General features: G+C 45.7%; 1 protein-coding gene across 19 annotated transcripts in view; it reads right to left on the bottom strand.

The window, feature by feature from the left end:
• The window catches only part of LIN2 (Coproporphyrinogen III oxidase), a 118982-nt gene that overhangs the window by 85884 nt on the left and 10326 nt on the right, over positions 1 to 22772 (bottom strand). For 18 of the 19 annotated variants that reach the window (XR_015269962.1, XR_015269967.1, XR_015269966.1 and 15 more), the window contains 2 exons: positions 19965 to 20059; positions 15187 to 15270 (listed from right to left, as the gene is read on the bottom strand). Coding sequence is in view for 11 of the 19 variants with exons in the window: in XM_086824925.1 (XP_086681051.1) it covers positions 15187 to 15270; positions 19965 to 20059 (179 nt within the window). In the remaining 8 variants the exon portion in view is untranslated. The remainder of the gene's footprint in view (positions 1 to 15186; positions 15271 to 19964; positions 20060 to 22772) is intronic. The other variant, XR_015269965.1, reaches the window with a different exon arrangement.

Below are 22772 nucleotides of genomic sequence, written 5' to 3'. Positions count from 1 at the left end.
CTCGTCCTCCTCATCAGGCAATATGATCGCTTGCCTAATATGGCAATGGCAAGTGCACACGCTGACAAACAGCTCCCTATAGGCTGCAAATGGCGATGAATGGCTCTCTAGAAGACTGAAATTGCTCCACGCAACAGCAACAACAAAAACAACAACAACAACAACAACGACGACGACAAAAAAAACAAAAAACAAAAAAAAACGTACGGTATCGTACGAATCCGTACGGTACCGTACCGTACAGCAAGTACGTACGATTTCAGTCGTACGACGTACGGAACTAAGCCTGCTTTGGTCCACTTTCTTGCCACATGTCCCAATCTAAGAGATGGGTCCTTCCATAATCTTTACCTCTAAAAATATCCCAACTGGTAGACATTCTGTCATAGGCACTTTGCCAACTCTTGGTATCTGCTCAATTCCAGATGTAATGACGCGAACAGAATTTCCATCGGAGTCGGGCCAAAAATAGCAACTCTCCTAAATTTTAGGAGTGTGGTCCTTTGTATTCTAGGATAATCCCCCATTCCCAAAGCTTGTACTTTCCAAATATTTAAACATCCTGGAGTCCACCAGACCCCTTTTAGACTGGGAAATGTCCACGCTGGTGACATCCTCCCCAACTTCTTAAAAGTTGTCCGCAACTTTAAGCTTCAGGCCATATATTCAAGATATAATCATGTCCCATCGATTGGGCGAGACCAGACAGTCTCAAAAAATCCAATATAACTGAAGAATCCATGTCCCAAAGAAATGGGCGAGACTAAATAAGTCTCCATAATACCAATATCAAAATCATGTCCCAAGATAAATGGGTGAGACAAAACAGTCCCATAAGTCCAGATAGCATAATCCATGTCCCAAGTAAATGGGCGAGACAAATCAGTCCCATAAGTCCAGATATCATAATCCATGTCCCAAGTAAATGGGCGAGACAAAATAAGTCTCCTGCCAACAAGACATCGGTCCACATGACCCTTGGCATAGACATAAGTCCCGTCATGTCCACTTTACCACTTGCACTCCGTGTTGGTACTCTGGCCACACACCTTGGATGAGATGTGGGCTTACAAGAGACACACAATGAGCCGGAACGGCCGACTCCTCCCTTGAGTAAATTGTATTACTATTGGAGAAATTCAATACATAGCTTCACGGGCATCCATTGCCAAATCCTCCATGCCAATGCATATGAAATTCAGCATTTAGAAAACAATGGTATGTCGATGTAGATCACCAAGGAGCTGCCTTGACGCCCGGCCCGACTTCAGTGCCCATATTCTCTACCATTGGCTCTATGTTCTACCAAGCAAGGTAGCAACATCTTGAAGAGCACTTAGGACAAGAGAAATACTACACAGGGCGGCTAAACAAGGAGTCCTGAAAACAATCACTCTCGCAGGCATAGATAACCTGGTGTTCCATACGCATTTCTGCTACACATAGTTTATAGGCATTTCGGCCACCAACTAACACTACCCTCTCAAATGCCCATGTTCCCTTCCATCTGCTCTCTATTGTTCCACCCACACATGGTAGAAACAATCTTCAAGAGAGCACGTAGGACAAGAGAACACTACACAGGGTATGTTGTGCTTGTCACTACCCTTTGAAGTGCCCATGTTCCCTTCCATCTGCTCTATATTGTTCCACCCACACATAGTAGAAATAATCTTCAAGAGAGCATGTAGGACAAGAGAACACTACACAGGGTATGTGAACGATAAGTTTCATAAGTCCAATGCATCCCAAATAAAGGGAGCCAAAAAGAATAATCCATCCCAGTAAAAGGGAGTCATAAACATAATCCATAAACCTGAGGATGGATCCAAATCCCTAGAAAAGAAGTCCAGGAATCTATAGACTTGTATACCATAATCCATGTATACCATAACTCTTACCACATACTCCGTGCTAACCACACACCTTGGAGTAGAGGTGGAATCCATAGAAATTGCTTGTGAAGCCCAATATCTATATAAATCTCGTCCAAGAAAGAAATCTCCATAGATATAATCCATCCCAATAAAGGGAGCCATGAAAAGAATTCATCCCATTAAAGGGAGCCATAAACAATGTTTCCCTGAAACCATCTCAAGGCAAACAACAACACCTTTCTCCTTGCATAGCTATAAAAGGGTTAGTGAACATCAAAAACACTTCATAGTAAATAGCAAAAGCACCAACTTTGCAAACTCAAAGTATACTTAGCTATTCTTTGCCAAGTTGGTCATGAAGCCAACAGAAATATCTCGTCACCATATCCTTAAGATATCTTGAGATATATCTCCACATAGCTTGCCTGTAAGCTTGATAATATAATCCACAATATCCATATGGAAAGAGTGCTAAACGTGTGCACATAAAGCCAACTCCATACTTCCAAGATAAATTTTGTGAATTCATAAATCCTTAGATCAAGCTGTCTATTGTTCATGCTCTTGCTTCATAGGCTCTGAAGTGGCTGGCCATGCTTAATAGCAATGATGGTAAGTGTGGTCCCCACTCCAGATCTTTTCTCTTCCTTATTGATGGAAGGAAGCCTCCGCTTCCAAGAAAGCCTATGCTCTGATACCAATGTAACTCGTAGCGGCGGGTGCCCGGGGGACTAGGGCCTTTGACACACTTGTTGATACCATCAATGCATATTAAAACATTTAAACATGGCCACAGCCTTAACACATATCCATCATCACTTTGCATAAAACATAAAGCAGGACAAAACATCCACAAATGCTGAAAATGGAGCTTGCACGTGTGACACCGCATAGAGGCCGGAATGGGCCGACCCCCCCCCTTGGAGTATTTTATTACCCAAGGAGAATAATATCATGTACAAGCTTTGAGGGCCTTACTCTCCCCACAGGAGATGCCGGATTATCCCTATACAAATGCCATAGCACAGCCCAACACAAGGCTACCAAGCCGGAACATAGGCTGTAGAAATGCCGAGCCATCAATGTAATCCATATACCTCCGTGTGGGTACTGATTCTTCCCCAAAAACCACGGGTCTTCATGCAATAGAGCTAGTACAGCAAGTACAACTCTCCATTCAGCCTGTACAGCAGGTACAATGGCTGGTACAGCAGGTACAGTGGCTGGTACAACAGGTACAGTGGCTGATACAGCTGGTACGGTGGCTGGTACAGAAGCTGGTACAGCAAGTACAGTGGCTGGTACAGCCGGCACGGTGGCTGGTACAGCAAGTACAACAAGTACAAAAGCTGGTACAACAAGTACAGTGGCTAGTACAGTCGGTACGGTACAGCAAGTACAGCAAGTACAAATGCTGGTACAACACATACAATGGCTAGAAATCATAATAAATAATTGAATACCCTTGCCTTCAGTATTTCTTCGCGATGGAAGCCTCCAAAACAGTCCCACAAAGCCGGTATTCTTCATGGGCAGCCTTCAAGTGAGAGAGAAAGAGAGTAGCCATCATTAGAGAAGCCTTCAACGGTGGTAGAGGCTAGTGTGCAGCAAGAGAGCCTCTATTAATGAAGAGAGGGGGCTCCAATTTATAGATTTGGGCCTCCCATGAGCTAAAATGGCAAGAGAAGGCTACAATGACAAGTGGAGAGCCACACAATAGCTGAAGTGACAAGTGTGAGGCCACTTGTCTCACTTTGATCCACTTTATAACAAGTGTCAGGCCACTTGTCTCACTTTGGTCCACTTTCTTGCCACATGTCCCAATCTAAGAGATGGGTCCTTCCATAATCTTTACCTCTAAAAATATCCCAACTGGTAGACATTCTGTCATAGGCACTTTGCCAACTCTTGGTATCTGCTCAATTCCAGATGTAATGACGCGAACAGAATTTCCATCGGAGTCGGGCCAAAAATAGCAACTCTCCTAAATTTTAGGAGTGTGGTCCTTTGTATTCTAGGATAATCCCCCATTCCCAAAGCTTGTACTTTCCAAATATTTAAACATCCTGGAGTCCACCAGACCCCTTTTAGACTGGGAAATGTCCACGCTGGTGACATGCAAAGTCTCTTCAGCTTCCTGTCCTGACCGCAAAGCTCGTTGTCACTAATGTCTTGCCTCGAGCCTCGACTATAGTGGGCATCCCATGTATTTGCCCGTTATCCAGCCCGCATCTTGTGTACCAGCTTGCTATTGTACCCCTTCTGTGCAGGTAAAATTTGCAAGAAATCCTAATTCTGTGTGTGTGAGTGTGTGAGTCCAACACTTATCTAGCGCAATGTAAAGTGGAACCTTTCCACACCATGGAGATGTTTACGCATGGGTTAGATCCGGATTACAAGTTGGAGGTCTCCACGAATGGAGCCAAGACTCTAGAGGATGATATCAAATTTGCCCAAAACTATGATAATATCCATGATTACATGCGCACTCCACGAAAAACCCAGCGGGGATTTGGCAATAAAAAGCCATCACATAGTGGCACTAAAAGCTCATCCAAACCCCAACAATCAATCGATCAACCTCAGCAAAGTACAAAGAAGGCTCAACAAGAATGCAAGGCAACCCAGAAGGCGAAAGCAAAGGAGATGGGAGCATGCTTCAAGTGCAACCACCTGGACAATACCGCCAAGGTTTGTCCGAACAAGAAGAACAAGAGCAAGTCCATCTGTGTTCACGAAACCTGAGGTATTCCTCGTATCTCTACTATTGAAATTCACCACCTTGAGCACAGTTTGTGCCGAGGATGCTCTTTGGATACTTTGGCCTTTGGCAAGCATGATCTCCTTAGGATCGAGGGTTTGATCACGAGCCGGAAGATATCTGTACTTTTTGATAATGGCATCAAACATAACTTTGTGAGTGCTCGCTTGGTGTAGAGGCTACACTTGCCAATAGTGACAATGACCACAAGTACCAAGTGAACTTCACACCGGGGAGATTCAGGACAAGACAGTTCTGAACCTAGACTTGTGAATGGGCGACTATTCCGAGAACCTTGACTTCACCTCATGACCCTAGATCGGATTGATGTTATCTTGGGAATATCTTGAATAGATTGTGAAAAACCATATTATTATTGTACATAATGATTCCCCCATTGTAATTTAAGACCTCATTTTGTACCTCCTCAAGGGAACGATATTCCTATTGTATCACCTATTGATATGAATGAACTCTTTACATTTTGTATCTCTGTATCATTGAAGTCTGTTTAAGTGCAATATCTCTTTACGAGATTCTCGATTCTTGAGGGTGAGCTCTTCTAATTGTAACACGTTTTTTTACATTAACAATACCATCATGGAATCGGCCGAATCTCGTCGGGTGAGGGATATTGACCGTTAAATCACATACGTGTTCCCAGCTGATTTGCCTGACACCCATCACTGATTTGCCTAACACCCATCACTGGGGTCTTTCTTGTTCATCAAGCCTCTATTCAAATAACTTTTCTATCCCTACACTCTATCATTACAATACACTTGCAGGTCCGTGTCATCTGTGAATCAATGGGCATCTCAGAAGGCTACCTTTCAGTGGACATTGAGGGTTTGCAGTGACATTTGCTTGGGGAAGATTGTTAGTTTGCTTTTCAATCATGGGGCTAATAATGATGTATACCGGTGCTCTTTGCCGAGGACCAGCTTGATAGGACTAACTATCCCATATCGCCATATATGATGAAGCATGCCCTCATTGCAAAGAATTTATGGGTATATGTATCTGGTTGTGAGTTAAGACCTGCTAGTCCTCCACCTACAGCTCGCACGTTGGAGGAATCCACTGTTGGAACTAGTGATTCTGGTTCTAGTGGAAGTGAACCGCCTACACCTGTCCCTTCTAGTGATTTTGGTTCCAGTGGAAGTGCACCGCATGCACATGTCCCTTCTACACAGGAACAACTAAGATGGGATGCTAAAGATATGCAAGCTCATGCATTGATTGCTCTCTCATGTAGACGGCAGGTCATTCCTCATATCCGTTCATGTACTTTAGCTAAGGGTACATGCAATATAATTGCTTCTTTGTATCAGATCCGCAATGAAGCTTGTGTAGCATATCTCCAGAAAAAGCTTGACACATAGCATGTGGCAGAGGGTAATTCTATGGATGGATTTATCAATCGTGTTAAGGATTTGCAAGAGCAATTAATCACTATTGATGAGGTGATACATGACAGTTCACTTGTTTCTACGGTTCTGCATGAATCCCATCAAGGATTTGCTACCACTCTTCAGCTCTTGACGAAGAGAAATTCAAGGTTGTACACATTTGATGAATTTGTAGTTTTTTTGTTAAAGGGAAGAGCAATCCCGGTCCCACCTGAATAGTATGATTATTGCAGATTAGGCCTTTGCAGCCTCTTCTCGTGGCAAAGAAAAATCTCGGATATCTTCTAGTGCTAAGCCTAAGGGCAAGGCACCTGCCCGTTCAAATCCTCCTGTGTCAAAAGAGGGTGGGGACAAAAAGAAATGGTGTAGCTATTGCAAAAAACTTGGACATGTCATTGAAGAATGCAAAAAGCATATTGCGAGTGAGCAAAAGAAAAAGCAACAAGATTTGGTTGCTACCACATACACTAAGGAAGAGGCCAACTTGGTTCATGATGGCTATGCATTGCTTGTCACATGTAGTACTCTGTCTATGCCTTCTTCCCTTCCTGTATGTCGATTTTTGATGTTGATTGGTACTTTGATAGCGGTGCTACAAAGCACATCACTTCATGTAAGAAGTTGTTTGCCACTTTGCAGGATGCACCTAAAGGTGGTATAGTGATGTGTGCTAATAATGCATCATATGCCGTTAAAGGCATTGGGAATGTAGATTTGATAGCATGCAATGTGATGACATTTTCACTTTACATGACACATTGTATATGCTTGGAATTCGTAAGAATCTCATTTGTGTATCTGCTCTTGCTAAAACTGGGTTTAAAGTTCAATTTTCTGAACGCTGTTGCTCAGCTCATGACCATCGAGATATAGCTTCTATTGTCACGTCCAGTACCTTGTACAATGGTTGGGATGCCAAGTCTTAGTGCAGGGGAGCTTCTCCAAAGATGTAGCTATGGCCTCCAACTCAGGGGAGACTTAGAGGACTCTATGGCTAGGAGGTGAGCCTTAAGCCCCGCTCCTCTAAGGTTTCTTGCGCCAGGTAGTTCTGGGGCTCGGACTAGGGAGATTTTAAATTTACCCCATATTTAAAACGTGGCATTGTATGATTTGTGATGTTTCTTCGACTAAACCATACCTCTAAAGTTTATTTATGCATATAAGTAATATATCATGCAAGTTTTTAGATGCCCCCCCTGCAACAAAAAATAAAAAATAAATAAATACATTTTCAAAACCTCTGGGATTTTTATGGAACGTTCCATAAACGTTTGGGAAACGCATTTCAAGAAATGCGTGGCTACTATGATGACGAGGATGTCTTGGTGCGAGAGGGAGTGGAGTTCTTTTTTGAGGAAAAAACATGAGTTATTTTTTTGGGCCCGACATAGATAAAGGGAGCAAGTTTGGTAGAGCCGAGAAGGGAGACAAGAGGGTGAAGAGGGACGAGTGAGAAAAGGAAGGCAGCGTGGAGGGCAAGTAAGGAACAATCCAACTACTATAACCAAATGCTAGGGGGGCGAGCAGCAAAGAGAGGGGGAGAGGGGGGAGCCGCGGGGGGGGGGGGGTGTTCAGGTAAAGGGTGCATGGAGGGGGCTGAGCATGAGAAATTTAGATCAAGAAAGAGAAGTGGAGGGAGGTAAGGAACAGAATTCGTTGTTGCATGGTTGGATTTTTGTATTCCTTCTTTGAAAAGGTTCAATAAAGGGCAATCCCACAAACGCAAAGAGGAGCGACCCAAGAAAAAGGGGTGGCTGAAGCAAAGGGGGAGACCCAAGAATCGCAATGAGGCGAAATTAGGAGGGACACTAGATATACATTTAAGTTTTCTTTTTTTGTGTGTTGGCTCTTTTAGAGGGAGATGACCTAATGGGGCATAGGCGGCAAGCTTGTGGTTGGCAACCAAGCTTCAGGCAACCCAAGAAGTGCAAGTAGGCCCATGGGGAGACTTGTGATTGGCGACCAAGCAAGAAAGGGTAGGTGGAGGCACGAAAGGTTCTGAGGGGGGACGAGTAAGAAGGGGGCAAGTAGGAGGGTGGCCGGGGGGAGGGGGGGGGGGAGGAGGTGGAGGTGGAGGTGGAGGTGGAGGTGGAGGTGGAGGTGGAGAAAGGCGATTACAAGAAAATATGGAGAAGGGACAAGGAGTTGGGAAGGAACCTGATGGCATTATAAACCTTTTGTGAACCTCAACAAGACCAAGGTTATGATCTTTAAAACCTCACACACAATGGATCCCAGACTAAGATTCACATATGCAAGGGATCATATAGACGTTGTCTCATCTTATGTATACTTGGGAGTTACCTTTTATGGACTCTACTTCACTATGTGCCTAGCAACAAAGGCTCAACAGACCAAAGGATATGCAGCTTTGACATGGTGAAGCGACAATGCTTCCATGCTCACTTTCAAGGGTGGCTTTTTAACACAATTGTTATGGCTGCTATGATGTATCCGGCCTCCTTTTGGGGACTAGGCGTTGGGGAGGATAATTAGAGGAGGATAGAGAGATTGCAAGTCATGAATGTTTGCACTAAATATTGGGAGTAACACCTCATTGCCCCACTCCATTATTCTTGCAAAGTTTGGAGCAACCACCTTGGTAGTTGATGACCTCCGGTAACGGGGGACGGGGACGGGACGAGGGACGGCCATATGTAGGGAACGGGGACAAGGGTAGGAACGGCACTTAAAAATTACTTTGTCAGTACCACCCACTCACCTATACGGGCAAAGCTTGCATGTCCATGGCTGTGCACCACCTCCATGAGGGGATGGGGTGTGATTGACCTCATCCCACCATGTCCATCCCGTCGTCCTTCTACGGGTAGTTGGAACTTGAAGAGCCACTGCCACGAGGAGGATGCTATGGATGATGGATGCCTCCTTGTCACTTGATAGCTTGAGAGAGAAAGAAAGAAAGATTTTATTAACATCTTCCAAAAGACCGAACTCGGCCTATAAGACAAATCGGTGTACCTGTATGGGGTATCCTCTGTCCCAACAAAATGAAAAAGAGAGAGAGAGAGAGAGAGAGAGAGTGAGTGAGTGAGGCTTGAGCCTTGAAAGTTGAGGGAGAACTTGAGTGTGAGGATGGGTGGGTGTGTGTGTGTGTGTGTGTGTGTGTGTGTGTGAAGCTTGAAAAAGAGTGTGTGTGAGGGAGAGTGTCTCTCTTGAGAGGCTACAGCTTGCTTGTGTGAGAGTTTGAAACTTGAGACCTTGGCCCTTGAGGCTTGCCGCTTGAGGGAGAGAGAGTGTGCACTGTGTGTGTGTGTGAAGCGAAAGCTTGAAGTGTGAGAGGGAGTGTGTGTGTGTGTCTTCTTATAGGGAGGGAGGCAAGAGAGAGGCCAAGGCCCAAAGCCTCAAACTTCAAAGGCTCAAGGCCTATGGGCCAAGGCTAAAGGCCCATGAAAAGCCCCTCACAAACGGCCAAAAAAAAGGTCAAAAATGTGACCATTGCCCAAACAGTAACCTGCAAGCGTTCCCATGCAACCGTCCCCTCTTGGATCCGTCCCCGGAACGCCGTCCCTTGTGAGGGATGCCCAGCTGGGGACGTCCGTCCGTCCCCGTCCCACAGTGTTCCCGAGACGGCGTCCCCCCGTTCCAAGGGTCCGTCCCCTCCGTCCCCTGTGACTATGATCTACACCTTGCTTGGATAGAGACAAGCTCCTCCAACTGCCCTGGAGTCGTCTATGCAAATAGCCAAGCCATGACATGTTAGGGTTTGGTTTTCCAAGGTTTCACACTAGTTCCTCTCACATGGGCTTTATATGAATCGCCAGCTCCCATTCTACTTCAGTCTGGATGCACCACTATTACCTCTCACCCATCAGGATATTAACTGACCTATTCAAGCAGACCTCTAGAGACCTTGTCACATGGCTGGTCCATTGTAGCTTCCTACAAAAATGCAGTTCTACTACCTAGACCACTTTATAATGCTTAGGGAGGACGGTTCATTCGGAAGCTTTGGCTATCTTCACACACGTCACATGCCAAGAGGATTGCGACCGGCCACATAAAATTCTCATCGCCCGAGGGTGGAGACTCGGCAAGTAGAGGGCATTGCCAAACAGAAGAAGATCTATCCATTCTGTTCACTAGAGGTCAAGACGGAAAAGCAATATCTTTTCATATGCCCATTGTACTATGAGATTCTTGGGAGATTTCATTGCCTCTTCACAGAGGGATTTGGCCTAGTCTCACGTCTTTGATTTCCCAGACGAGCGAACATTGGGATTCTAAATGATGGAGCTGCATCGCCACACAGAGATCGGCTATGCAGAGAGGCGCTACAAACCCCACATACCTCACAGCACCCCATTACGAGTTTCTTTCATGGAAGTACATCCAACCCAAGATGGAGGCCTCGGCCAACGAAAATGAGAGAGTATTGGCCTAGATGCCCCTTCTGGACAAACCAGGCAACAAACATTTACAATCCAAGTATCACAAATGTCACCGCACCTCGTAGACATCTCCTTAGAAAAAGGAGATTCATGTGCAACGAGCTAGACGCCTGAGACCCACTAGTCCAAAAAGAGACGCCATCGGACAGCTTGAGATTCCAGAGATTCTCTAGAGATATAGGAGCACACACCCCCCCCGCCCCCCCCCCCCCCAAAAGCAGTGGATGTGTAATAAGCCTTCATAAGGGCTGTGGCACGTGTACTTAGCTTATCTTCAAGAAAACAACAAATTCACGTGTAAAACCTTGAGAAAATCTGAAAATAAACAAAAGAGAGAGAGTAAAGAGAGAAGACACCACACTAGGGGTCGGAATAGCCTTGGGCCAACCCCCGTGGGGGGGGTGGGTACCCATGAGAAGTGAGTGCCCCCCCTCCCCCCTCCGAGTTATATTAGATAAAACCCCTTGGAGGAGTCTTGAGTACAAGTTCTTAGAGCTAGAGAGCTCTCGTCTTTTTACACGTCTCAACAATAAGAGAATAGCTGAATTTATAGTTCTTGACCAAAAGCACTTGAGAGAAGCGCTTTGACGATTAAACTTGACCTTTTGACAAGTCAAGCACTCGGATACATACTTGTCAATGTCCTTTCTCATGCTAGGCCAATAGAAGTACCATTCCAATGCTTGCGCAGTAGAAGAAATACCTTTATGCCCTACATAAGGTGGTGCATGTGACTCCTCAATCCTTGGTTATGTATGACCAAGTATCCATCATCAAATATCCCTCCTTCAAGGAATAGTGATTAACTGTCTGACCATCCTCTAGCTTTTGAATAATCCCACCAAAGTCTTCGTCATGCACATAGTGATCTCTCACGTTTCATGAAACGCCTGGCAACTATGCATGCAAACCAGCCCAATACTTTCTTAACTTAGACTTCTCAAAGATCTCCTTATTAAAAGGAGTAATCTTGAGATATGCATCCCAAAATTTCTTGTTGCAGCACCCTAGCGCATTGATTGCTTGGATAGGGTACAGCCCCTAGGTTCCAGGAGTACAAAAGTCCAAGTTTGGGAAAAGACACTATTTGCGTGGGTGCCCCCCATAGTGCACAAGTCCAGGTTTGGGAAAAGCCACTATTTGGGTTCTTTCTAGTGTAAAGAAAGCGACCTTTCCTTAGTGTGAAGGGCTCCAACCCTCGCCATCATTCCTTATCCTTGGTTTTGGGCAGCTTGTTATGGATCCTGCTCATTGCAAATTTACTTTAGGGTGTGAAAGCTAGCGTGGAAGCGAGTGGACAGAGTCGACACCCCGAGCACCTAGTGTTCCGGACTTGGCGTCTACCAATGCTCATGCTTCTCAACAAAGGCATAACTCGCCTGAACAACGTCCAATGGTGGTGAAAAAACTTTTCAAGAGCGTGGGGAGGAGTACCCCACACACACTTGCAAAGTCGGCCACACCACCACTGGACATCGTTCGGACAAGATGGGATCGCGAAAACCCAGATTTTGCGTGTTTGGGCCTTCTTAGGGAATCAAACATAGAAAACGTGAGATGGAGCAACAAACAGGCAAAAGTTTCTCGAGGAGTTTTCGCTCGTTTGGCTACACGTAAGGAGAGACGAGCTATGCTCCCAATCCGGCAATCGTCATTGAACACTTATATGTAGTCGTAATAAGGATAGACACTGCACGCCTCACCGACAATGTCCTTTGCAGAGTCCCTCTCCACCTAATTCTCCAAACAATCCCCACTCACCTTTATCGGTTGGACACCGAAGGACTTTTGCTTTGCCGAGTTCTTCCTCCAAGCCTAAGTGGCAAATTCTTTAATATCAAAGCTTGTACAAGAGGACTCTTCTCACCTCATTGGGTGGAGAATCTTCAAGGTCTAAAGTCATGTCACCTCAAGAGGACATGTCACTGGATCTATCTTCACCTTGGAAAGATAAACCACTTGGTGTGTCTTCACGGATGTATTACTTGGGATATGTTCCACAAGATGGTGGTCTAGACATAAAGGTGTGATGGATTACTTATGGATACAGATTTGGTGTAGGTCTTCTATGGAGTCTTGTTCTTGGTTCTACTTTCTTCCTTCAGACTGCATTAGAGTTGGAGCAAATAGGTATTGTGATCCATCTGAGCCGATGAACTAGTGGTTACGGTATAGATAGCGAAGTTTTGTCAGGCCTTCTTTGGTGTGCACTTTCCATGAGCTACCGAAGGATACTCAACAACCAGCAGTGTTTCTTCGTGGACGATTGGACAACCAAAAAGTGCTGGATCAGACGAGAGTTGGTCATCCGCAAGGTTTTTTGCAGGTCTTTGTGTTGACGTAAAATGGACGGAATGTGAGCCTTCGGACCACACACAAAGTGGTGTCGCAGTGTTCAGGATCTTGAATACCATGGACAAGATTTGCTTGGACCTTCTCCTTCTATGAAAGAGCACTTTATATGGACATCGTGCAGCTCAAGGAAATTCCAATGCAAGTGGGGAAAAAGGTCATGCAGATGGTTTCAACAGGCTAGCAGCTGCCAATGCCTCATGGGAGGCTGCCTGACACGTGGCATTCCTTCAATCAAAGCCTACAAGACTCTCTGCAGTACATGCTGGTCAAGGAGATCTTACGAGTGTGGGCTAAGAAACAACGTCTTCATTCTCAAACATCTTTTGTACCCTACGGACATTTGTAACACGTCTTTCTTGTACATAATACATATCAGTAGTTTAGGACTCGTGTGTGTGTTGTATGTGTGATTCCCCCGCACTCTTTTGTATCTCTGAAAACCCTAGCACATAGACACACGTGTTCTAAATACAAGGTCAACCCTTGCCCAGAGAGAAGTTCCCATCCACTTGTATAGAGTTGGTACAGTCCATATCTTGGATTCAACAGAGGGGGGATGCACTTCAGACCTTTTGTGAGGAGAGTAGCCTCATCATGACAGGCCCATAGAGATAGTTACTTCTACCTGGGGATGCATCATACCTTCATCGGTCCTATGTTCACCACGCGCCTAGCGGCACAGGCCCACCTAGCAAAAGAATACACTTCTTCAGCCCATTTAAAGAGTGCTTCTGGACCCACTTCCAGGACCATAGCACCAACAGTTGGTTGTTTGACACATTGGTGAGGCTAGCTATGATTTGGGAGAGGAGGAGTGGAGAAGGACAGATAGTGCATGAGTTAATGGTTTCACGCATGATCAGGAGTAAGCCCTCTGTACCACATGAGATAGTCTTGCTAAGTGTAGGGTCGCACCGTTTGTGCACTCTTCCTGATGATCACCTATTTTTCCAATATGTACATAACATACAGACATTGCCTTCTAAGAATGGCATTTAAGTCTTCTAGACAGCTTGTACAAGAAGGTCATAGCAGGTCCTCGTACTCATAGATCATTAACTATGCATGGCCTCCAGATGGACCGCCTCCGCCTTTCATAGAGTTATGTTTCAGTTTTCGGTTTTCACGTTCTATTTTTGTTCCATGGCACTATACCGATGTTATCACTGTACAGTTCATAGTCTCATAGATAGGCCCTTCAGGCCTTTTGTAGACATTACTCTCGCTCTCTCTCTCTCTCTCTCTCTCTCTCTCTCTCTCTCTTTTCTACAGAGAGCATTTTCTTCAGCTCACAGCAGATGGTTTTGTGATCAGACCCAGTTACATGGATGTACACTTGTCTTATGCAGTACGATGTGCTATTGGTCAGATTCGCACATCCTCACACCAGCTTGAGATTGAGATTGGCCGATATAGAGGGCCAGGATATGTCGAGTATGCCATGGGGAGCCAAAGACAGAGCTGCATTATATATGCCATTGTACTGCATACTTTCTACTGTTTATTCAGAGAGGGTTTTGGACCACTTTCCAGAGTCATGGGGTACCAGGACCACAGGTGTTTGGGATTGTTCTTGCTTGAGCTGCGGAGATATGGAGATAGCCTGCTTAGGCGCACAGAGAGCCAGACTCAGAGGCACATTACAGACTTCTTTAGTCCAGCCACCACTAGACTAGATGGACCACAGCAACAACAGGACATGGATACCGCCCACACCAGCGGTACACTGATTGATCGTACGATTGAGCTTGGGTGGTCCAGACGCCCACGACTACGGGGGAGGGCATCCCAGCATAGATGGAGGTTGCAGCGGCGGATTCGGATTATTCTTGCGAGACATGCGGGACACCCCGTCAGGGTGCTGACCACAGAGGATATTGAGGAGATCCACCAGCGTCCGATGCGGCACATATTATGAGATGGAGGCACCTCCATAGTGTACCCCCCCGTCCCGCATGATATTGTATCCCCTCACTGTACTCCACTCACCTCCATAGCGTACCCCCCCCCCCCAACTATATTCACACCCTGTAAGGGTTTCTGTTTACCTTCCAGTTCCAGTTTCATTTTCTAGGTGCCAGTAGTATCATCTTTATTTTTTCATTTTCTGGTTTTTTATCCAGACATTGTATCAGATCCACCATGATGTAACTTTTTGGTCTCATAGGTCATTATGGCCTTTTGAAGACGTTAATATAACATTTCATTTCATTTCTCTCTCTCTCTCTCTCTCTCTCTCTGGCTTGTGCCAAAAAGGGCAAAAGGAAGCACCTTAGATTGTCCTTAAAATTCACAAACATCATCAGCATCTAGCTTTGATAAGTAGGAATAGATAACCTTCAAATCATAAGGATATCACCACGCAATCATACCTTTATGAGAAAATAATCATCACACCAATTCTTGAATCTTGGATAAAATTCTTGATCAAATTTGTCACAGGCATTCTTTTGAACCTAACAACATGAAAACCAAAACTTAAGAAGCGGAGCAAGAATGAATCTAATTTTATTTTTTTAGGCATTCACAGTTATGAAGACTGGGGAGGAGGTCCCATTTTTAAAAACCATCACTAGACAGAGATGCTTCACATCCATAACAAAACACAACTGTCAAGGATTTCGAAAAAAGCACCATTAGAGGCTATCATGCTAATTTAAACAGCTCATTGTCACTCTCTACCTTTGCCTCTATACACAAAACATTCAGGCTCCAATGTCAGCCTCACTCATTTTAGCATCAGTTGGAAATCTGGGCAACTGCCTAAGCAAGCTTCAGACCAGCAGCAACAATAACTTTCATAGCATTCAGTGCACACCCTTCACACAATCAACTAACTATCAGAATAAACTACCCATATTCTTGCATGTAGATAGGAATAGGTGCAGGTTTATGACCAAAGACATGTCAAACCTTATAATCATGTCTACAAACATAAATGACCATGTCTAGTTTCTGCCGTGCTCTTGAAAGAAAAGCAGACTCAGCCAATCGATGAAGGCTAGCACTAGAGAAGAGCAATTGAAACATTATTGCATTCTCAACTTAAACAAGTGTATAGAACCTCTTCGAAACCAGGAGTTTTCACGCCGCCCATGGTGTGTCACGATTCCACACCACGAATGACATAGACGACTAGCCAACATATGTCACTATGTGCCTAGCGTGCTTTCTTGAGCCGCTAGCAAGCTTGGGGGACTTGTCGATAGGAGGGGTCCCTTTAGACTATATGAAAGAAAAGCAGACTCAGCCAATCGATGAAGGCTAGCACTAGAGAAGAGCAATTCAAACATTATTACACCCTGAATTTAAACAAGAGTATAGAATCTCTTTGAAACCAAGAGTTTCTACACTGCCCATGGTGTGTCATGATACCACACCACGAATGACATAGACAACTAGTATTTGGATCTATGTGGTGTTTCATCATTCCAGACCCTCTATGCCAAGAAGTGGCGCGATGATCTTCTCCTTCCCCTTGAGCGCAACCACGGGGACGGCGTGGGATTCGGAGTCGGTGGCTGCTCTCACACCATCTTGATGATCTTCGCATCGCCGACATTCTCACCCACCTCTAGCCTATCGCTAGGATGGAGCTGGGAGGCCGAGGCCAAAGAGATCAAGACGGGGAGGTGGTGTCCTCCAACCTGGAGGTGCTCCTCTTTGTGTTCCTTCATATCTCAGTTGCAGTACCCCTCCCCCCCTCTTACAAATACCTTCATTGTAATCAGTAGAGTTTAGAAAATGCCTACTCTTGCACTCAGCTAGAGTGGCGACACATGGAGGACAGTATCCCCACCCACTTGGCGCGCCTTCGCCCGAGGACTAATTGCAACTATTCCCCATCCAAACCCACACCCAAGACTCTTGGAGTAGAGGGAAATTCCGATAGTTCCGCCTCCCATAGAGATTGATATGCGGATAGTATCATGGAACATTCAGGGTTTAGGGGAGCCTCGGTGCTTTCAGAGAGGCGAGGAATCCTTAGAGGAGAGCTTCATAGAGCTCCAGTTGGGGGACCCATTGACATTCTTTTCCTCCAAGAGCATCATCTTTCCAAGGAGCGTACCCGCCACTGCGGGGATATTTTACCAAGCCAGAGCCACACTTTTTGGTCCCCTTCTTTCGGCCCCTCGAGGACACAAGGAGGATTTGTATTTCTGTCAGCAAGCGGCTGTTTCTGACAATGACAAGCTTAGGGCTCATGGTCTATAGGCGAGCACAATGGATTACCATTATGATTGGAGAGGACAGCGTGGGCTTCCTCAATGCTTATGCCCCAAACGCCAAAGCAAGTAGAGCCCTTTTCTAGAGCACAGTCTGCCAGGCCCTCCCTCAAGCTGGCTTTTGGTGCATGGGTGGAGACTTTAACATGATCGAGTCGGTAGAGGACAAACTTGCGTAGAATACTCTACATGGGAGGAATTGATCCTGGCACTTAAGGGACATGACCCTTGCATAGTTGCCAGGCGTTTCATGAAACGCGTTTCATAAACGTTTCTTTCAAATCCCAGACGTTTTAATAACGCTTCATACAAAACAGGGGGGTTACAGGCCCCAAAATTTATATATAAGTTTATAATATGTAAAAAATATGTTGCCTTCCCTACAAAACAATATAAAACATGCATCATTTACACATTAAAACATGTTTTCAAGTTAAAACTAAAGAATCTGGGTAAAAAACGCTTAAATCGTACAGTTCCCAGGTGGACACGAATGAAACGCGTTTCATTGCAACTATGGACCCTTGGTATCTTCCAAAGTTCAGGTGCAATGCCGAGAGCCTATGCTTCTCGTGGTCCGATAGGAAGAGCACTGGCCCCAACCTCTCATGACTTGACAAGTTCTATGTGGATGAGTGGGCTTGTGGTCACGAGGGCATGATCGGCATCTTAGCGGGCACCACTTTTTTTGATCACGCTCTGGTTATTCTATCCTTGGAGGACCCTTGGAGAAAGGACAGGCATGCAAGCACTAGGATTTCGTACAGCTTCATACAAGACCTCGAGATCTGTAGCAGGGTAGAGCAAATATAGGCGGGATTGGATTTTATCTCATGCTCTACCCCGTGAGCACCTTAGATGTAGGCCTTGGTGAGATCAACAAATTTTTGCAAGAGGCAGCACAGAGCAGATTGGAGGGATTTCGTGAGCAGGAGAGTAGCCTCAAGAAGGGTCTTGCCTCTCTCCAGCGGCTCCAAGAGAGATACCCCGATAGTCCATGGATTGAGAGTCAGCTTGCTCCTACCTGTACAGAGATTAGATCCATCGAAGAGAGGAGGGTGGAGTACAGGTACCATGCCAGAGCTTCCTTTTGGACCTAGGCTAGAGATAGAGTCAAGAGGGATTGTAGGCCCCCACAGGCGGAGAGATGATATCCGCAAGCTGCGAGGTCAGGATGCAGCAACAATTTCCGACCCCCCCCCCACATGAGAGCCATCGCCACAGATTTTTTCTCATCCCTCCTCGCGGGCGCCCCATACCACAGGTGATGGATGCGCGCGAGGGTCTAGCGGCACATGAGAGAGGTCATTCCTTCTGCTTTACAGTCCTTATTGACTTCCTTCACAGCACATGAGCTTGCGGAGGCATTGACAGCTCTCCCTAGGGGCAGTTGCCCAGGGGGGCGGACGAGCTACCAGTTTCCTTCTTTCTTCGCCACTGGGATCTTTTGGAAGGTGGCCTTTGAGCAGCCTTCAATGAAATTATGATCACAGGTCCCATGCCAAACAGGCTTTCAGAGGGTAAGATACACTTCATTCCTAAGGAGGGTGGTGACAGATTGGAGATCCAACACTGGAGATACATCACCCTTCTTGGGACGGCCTACAATATCTTGGCCAGGGCCATCAACCGAAGACTTCAACTTTTCCTCCCTGACTTGATTCATGACACTCAGACAGGTTTTGTTCAAGATCGGAGCATTTTGAATAACATCTTCACTTTGTGGGAGGTGACAGCTTCGTCCAGGTTGCGATAGCACGACCTCATAGTGCTCCTCCTTGACTTTGAGAAAGCTTATGATAGGGTTGATTGGAGCTTTCTTGAGGGCATGATGCATCGGATGGGATTCCCAATGGAGTGGTTCCGTGGTGGTTTTTCAAGCCTTTACTCAACCTCTCACACTGAGGTTCTCATTCAGGGAGCTCGACGCGACAGACTCCCCCTTGCTCGGTCCAGTAGGGCTGTCCACTCGCAGCTTTCCTTTTCCTATCTGTCATTGAGGCCATAAGCAATTTCCTCTCCGCTCAGGAGATGGGACTCCAAGGGTTGCGTCTCCCCCTCCGTACTCAAGAGGAGCTGCTGGACTCAGAGTTTGCAGATGACACAGCAGCATACCTAGCCAGAGATGTGGGGAATCTCCAGAGATTCATTGAGGCAATTGAGATCTTTTGTCGCACATCAAGAGGGCAGATCAACTGGCACAAGTCGTGCATTTTTTGGGTAGGCTCTACACCCGCCCCGACTTGAAGCCCAGTTGAGGCTTTTTAGTGAATCTCGAGGGGTACTCCAGTTCGCTATTTGGGATGCCACGTGGGCATCGAAATCTCTCCGGAGCAGCCCCTCTTCTCGAGGCTAAGTCTGTCTCCACCCCTGATCCTTGCCACGCCTCTCTCCTGAGCGTCCGGGGGCAGCTGCCTGTTTGCAAGCCAATCTCCAAGGGACCTAGCGGGTCCTATGCTCAATTCTTCCCATGATACATGAGGTCTGGCCCCAAAGATATGGCCACTGGGTAAATGGATCAGGGGGTTCTTCACGGGCTGTCGAAGACGCTCCTCTGAGGCTACCGCAGCCAACTGCCTGAGGTGATCCCAAGCTTGGGGTAGGATGGCTGCAAGTTGACATGCAAATGTGTGAACTGGCATTGATAACAGATGGCCTATGGGAAACTTAAAAATAAGGTTGGGATTCTAAAGACAAGACCCCTCAAAGCCTATGAATGGCCCTTAGAATACAAAAGCATGTGCCTCCCTCTGGAGTTCATCTCCCTCCCTCACAGAGTTCCACTTCATTGATAACATTTTCAACAAAGACACAAATATGGCATTACAGAGTAAAAGCAACACATTAGCCTTCAGTAATGATCACAGAGAGAAAGGAAGAAGAGAAACCAAAACTTCCAATGTCAATCAAATTAGATTCACAACCTGGTGAAAATGCATGGCATCTTCTTCAAATATATAAGAAGGTGTAAGATCTGTCCCACCACCAAACCACCAAGCCCTTGGGGCTCCAGAGAGACCTGTAATGAAGGTAAAAAATAAAAAGCTAAATTCCAGTGAAAAGGCCCACACAGCTAGAAACACTGAAGCATCTCTTTTGACTTATTTCTTTTTTAAATGGGGAAGGATGAAATCGGGGTAAGGCAATCAGAATTAATAAAAAAGTGAAACATATGACCATAAATTAAGAACCTTTGATTTTTTTGGGTAAAGACTATGCAACAAGGTCTATTAACGCACTATAACTCCTCAAGAAACAGAAGACCTACGACAAGTTGCATTTTGACTACACACATTGAATGCCTCTCAAATAGTAGGACCAACTTGCCACCCCAATACTCCTCTAAGCCAGTCCTCAAGTTAATTCAGAATTTGGATTGCTTACCACATTCAATTTCTTTTGGCATAAATACTGATTCTTAGTACAAGTTGGGCCTAGGTGGTTTGAAATGTTAGGCATGGTATGTGAAATACTTGTTCTATAAGAGTGCAGATAGTACTCATTAAGGTAAGGTACGTAAAGTATGTCACTATTTTTCTAGTTTGAATAGAATAAATGAAAAATGTGGTTTATTGAAAACAAATCTCTATAGATAGTATGTACAAGATGCATGGGAAAGCATATGAAATCAATGGATGAAGCATAGGAGCTCCAGAAATCTTATAGATGCTTGTGCATTTTGTACGGTGTACAGAACACTCCGTTCACTACGCAGGCAGTCCACACAAAGGGAAGAGGATACCTTTTCTGAAGGGCCTAGAGCATGTTGTGAACCCTAGTCCAAGGGAAAAGTCGCTAAGAGCCTTCTACGACATTCTGGTTTAGCCCTGTCAAGCCTGTGGCACGAGTCTTTTGTAACCCTCTTTGCAAGGTATAATGTTGTACAAGCCTACAGGACGCCTTTTAGACTAATAGTCAAGTGCCTAAGATCGCCAAGTCCAGTGTCAAGTCTTTGCCCAAGTCCCCAGCAAGTGCCTGTAGCACAAGTCTTTTGTAACCCTCTTTGCAAGATATAATGTTGTACAAGCCTACAGGACACTTATTAGACCAATGGACAGGGGTGCCTGGGATCACCAAGACCAGTGTCAGGTCTTTGTCCAAGTCCCGGGCCGGTGTGTCATGCCATGTTTGAAAGCCACATTGTCATGTGGTCATTAGCAATGGTTAGTTTGGAGCCATGGAGGCTGTGGACAGCCCGCACCCGTGTGTCAAGACCAAAAAAGGGCATTAGATAGCGTCCGAACAAGTGGGAGCCAGGTGGAACTAAAGTAGGCACCCATCTCTGCGGGTGGCATGAAGTGTCATGTGGAAGTGTGCCCTGGGCACACCTTTCCATTGGATGCTTGGGCCAACCCTAGATCAGCCATGGAGTCCCTATTTGTAAAGGCTTTGCTGTCCGAGGTTCTCATCTTATCATAACCATTCTATGGAGCATCTCCTGTCAGCCACCAGAGTGCACCAAGGAGAGGAAAATGCACCAATCAAGAAAGCAACTTGGTCATCCTATTCAGGGCAGCTATCTGGGGTGTTAACGAACAAGCTAGGGGGGGCCAGCAGAGCAGGAGTTTGCAGCCTCTGTAAATGCAGCTGTGGGGCAGCTGATGTGCAAGATTAATGCATCATACTGGGCGGACAGAGATAGAGCAGCGGGATGGCTGTACGGACAGCAAAACGCAGCACTTTAGACCGCCCTACGGTCCCAAAACAGGTCCCGTTCAGTCCAAACCGCAAGTCATTGTGTACTTCATTTTCTTGCAATATAATCAAGTAAATACACTGACCAGCGGTGAGGACACTTGAGAGGATGGATTGGCACATAATCAGGTATTCTTTGCCTACTTCTCTCAACCCTAGAAACTCAGTATTCAGTTTTCAGCAGTGTTCTTTGCACCATTATCTTATCTCTGAAACGCTTCTGTATAAGGTGTTACATTGATATGACGGCTGCAGCTTTGATAAGAGAAGGTGCTAAGATGGGTTTTTGTGTGGTTGGCTTTAAGGCTCCAGGCTTGTATCTCTACGACAAGCCTCTAATCCAAGCGTTTTCCCTTCCATGGATACTTTCGTGGCTATGATGCAAACCACGCTAGAGTCTCTACTTGCCGCTTTGCAAGCCAAGCACCAAGGAGATCCAGAGGAGAAACGGCACCAACATGCCATGGAGATGGGGCAGCTCTGAACTTCTCTCGCAGCCAAGGCTGAGCTGTCACATGCTTCCCTTGCAGCCAAAGCACCAGAGACCAAAGGACTATGACTCCCAGAGGCCGAAAGATTGCAAGCTTCCCTCAAAGAATATGAAGAATGGTGTCGCCGAGAGTAGGACAACTATCTTAGTACCATGGTGGATCAATGACAACAAGAGTTCAAAGCCTTTCTCCCCAGGGACAAGCAGCTCCACAGCCATCAAGTCTTCAAGATCATTGGCACTTTCAGAGAAGATAGAGGTCAATACGTACGATGGTTAATTGGATTCAAATGTTTTACATTCTTCATCAGCTTATTTCATATTTTGTTGTTGTTCAAAGGTCCGACCAAGAAATGTTAGCCGCCATGCCTCTCTCAGGAGATGCAAGCATATGGTTGCATGATTGGTTTAGCACACAAACCGATCCATTGACCAGTGTGGTGGCTTGTGAGTGGGCTAGGTTTGTGGAGGATCTCAAGTCTCAGAACTTGCCTCCACATTACTTGCACGTCTTAAGGATGAGTTTCGAGGCCCACGTCAAGCTTCG

Source organism: Cibotium barometz, chromosome 31 (assembly GCF_041138505.1).
Source record: "Cibotium barometz isolate CiBa-2024 chromosome 31, ASM4113850v1, whole genome shotgun sequence".
Taxonomy (NCBI): Eukaryota; Viridiplantae; Streptophyta; class Polypodiopsida; order Cyatheales; family Cibotiaceae; genus Cibotium; species Cibotium barometz.
The sequence above is the reverse complement of the archived record's forward strand: the minus strand, read 5'-3'. Positions and strand labels throughout refer to the sequence as shown.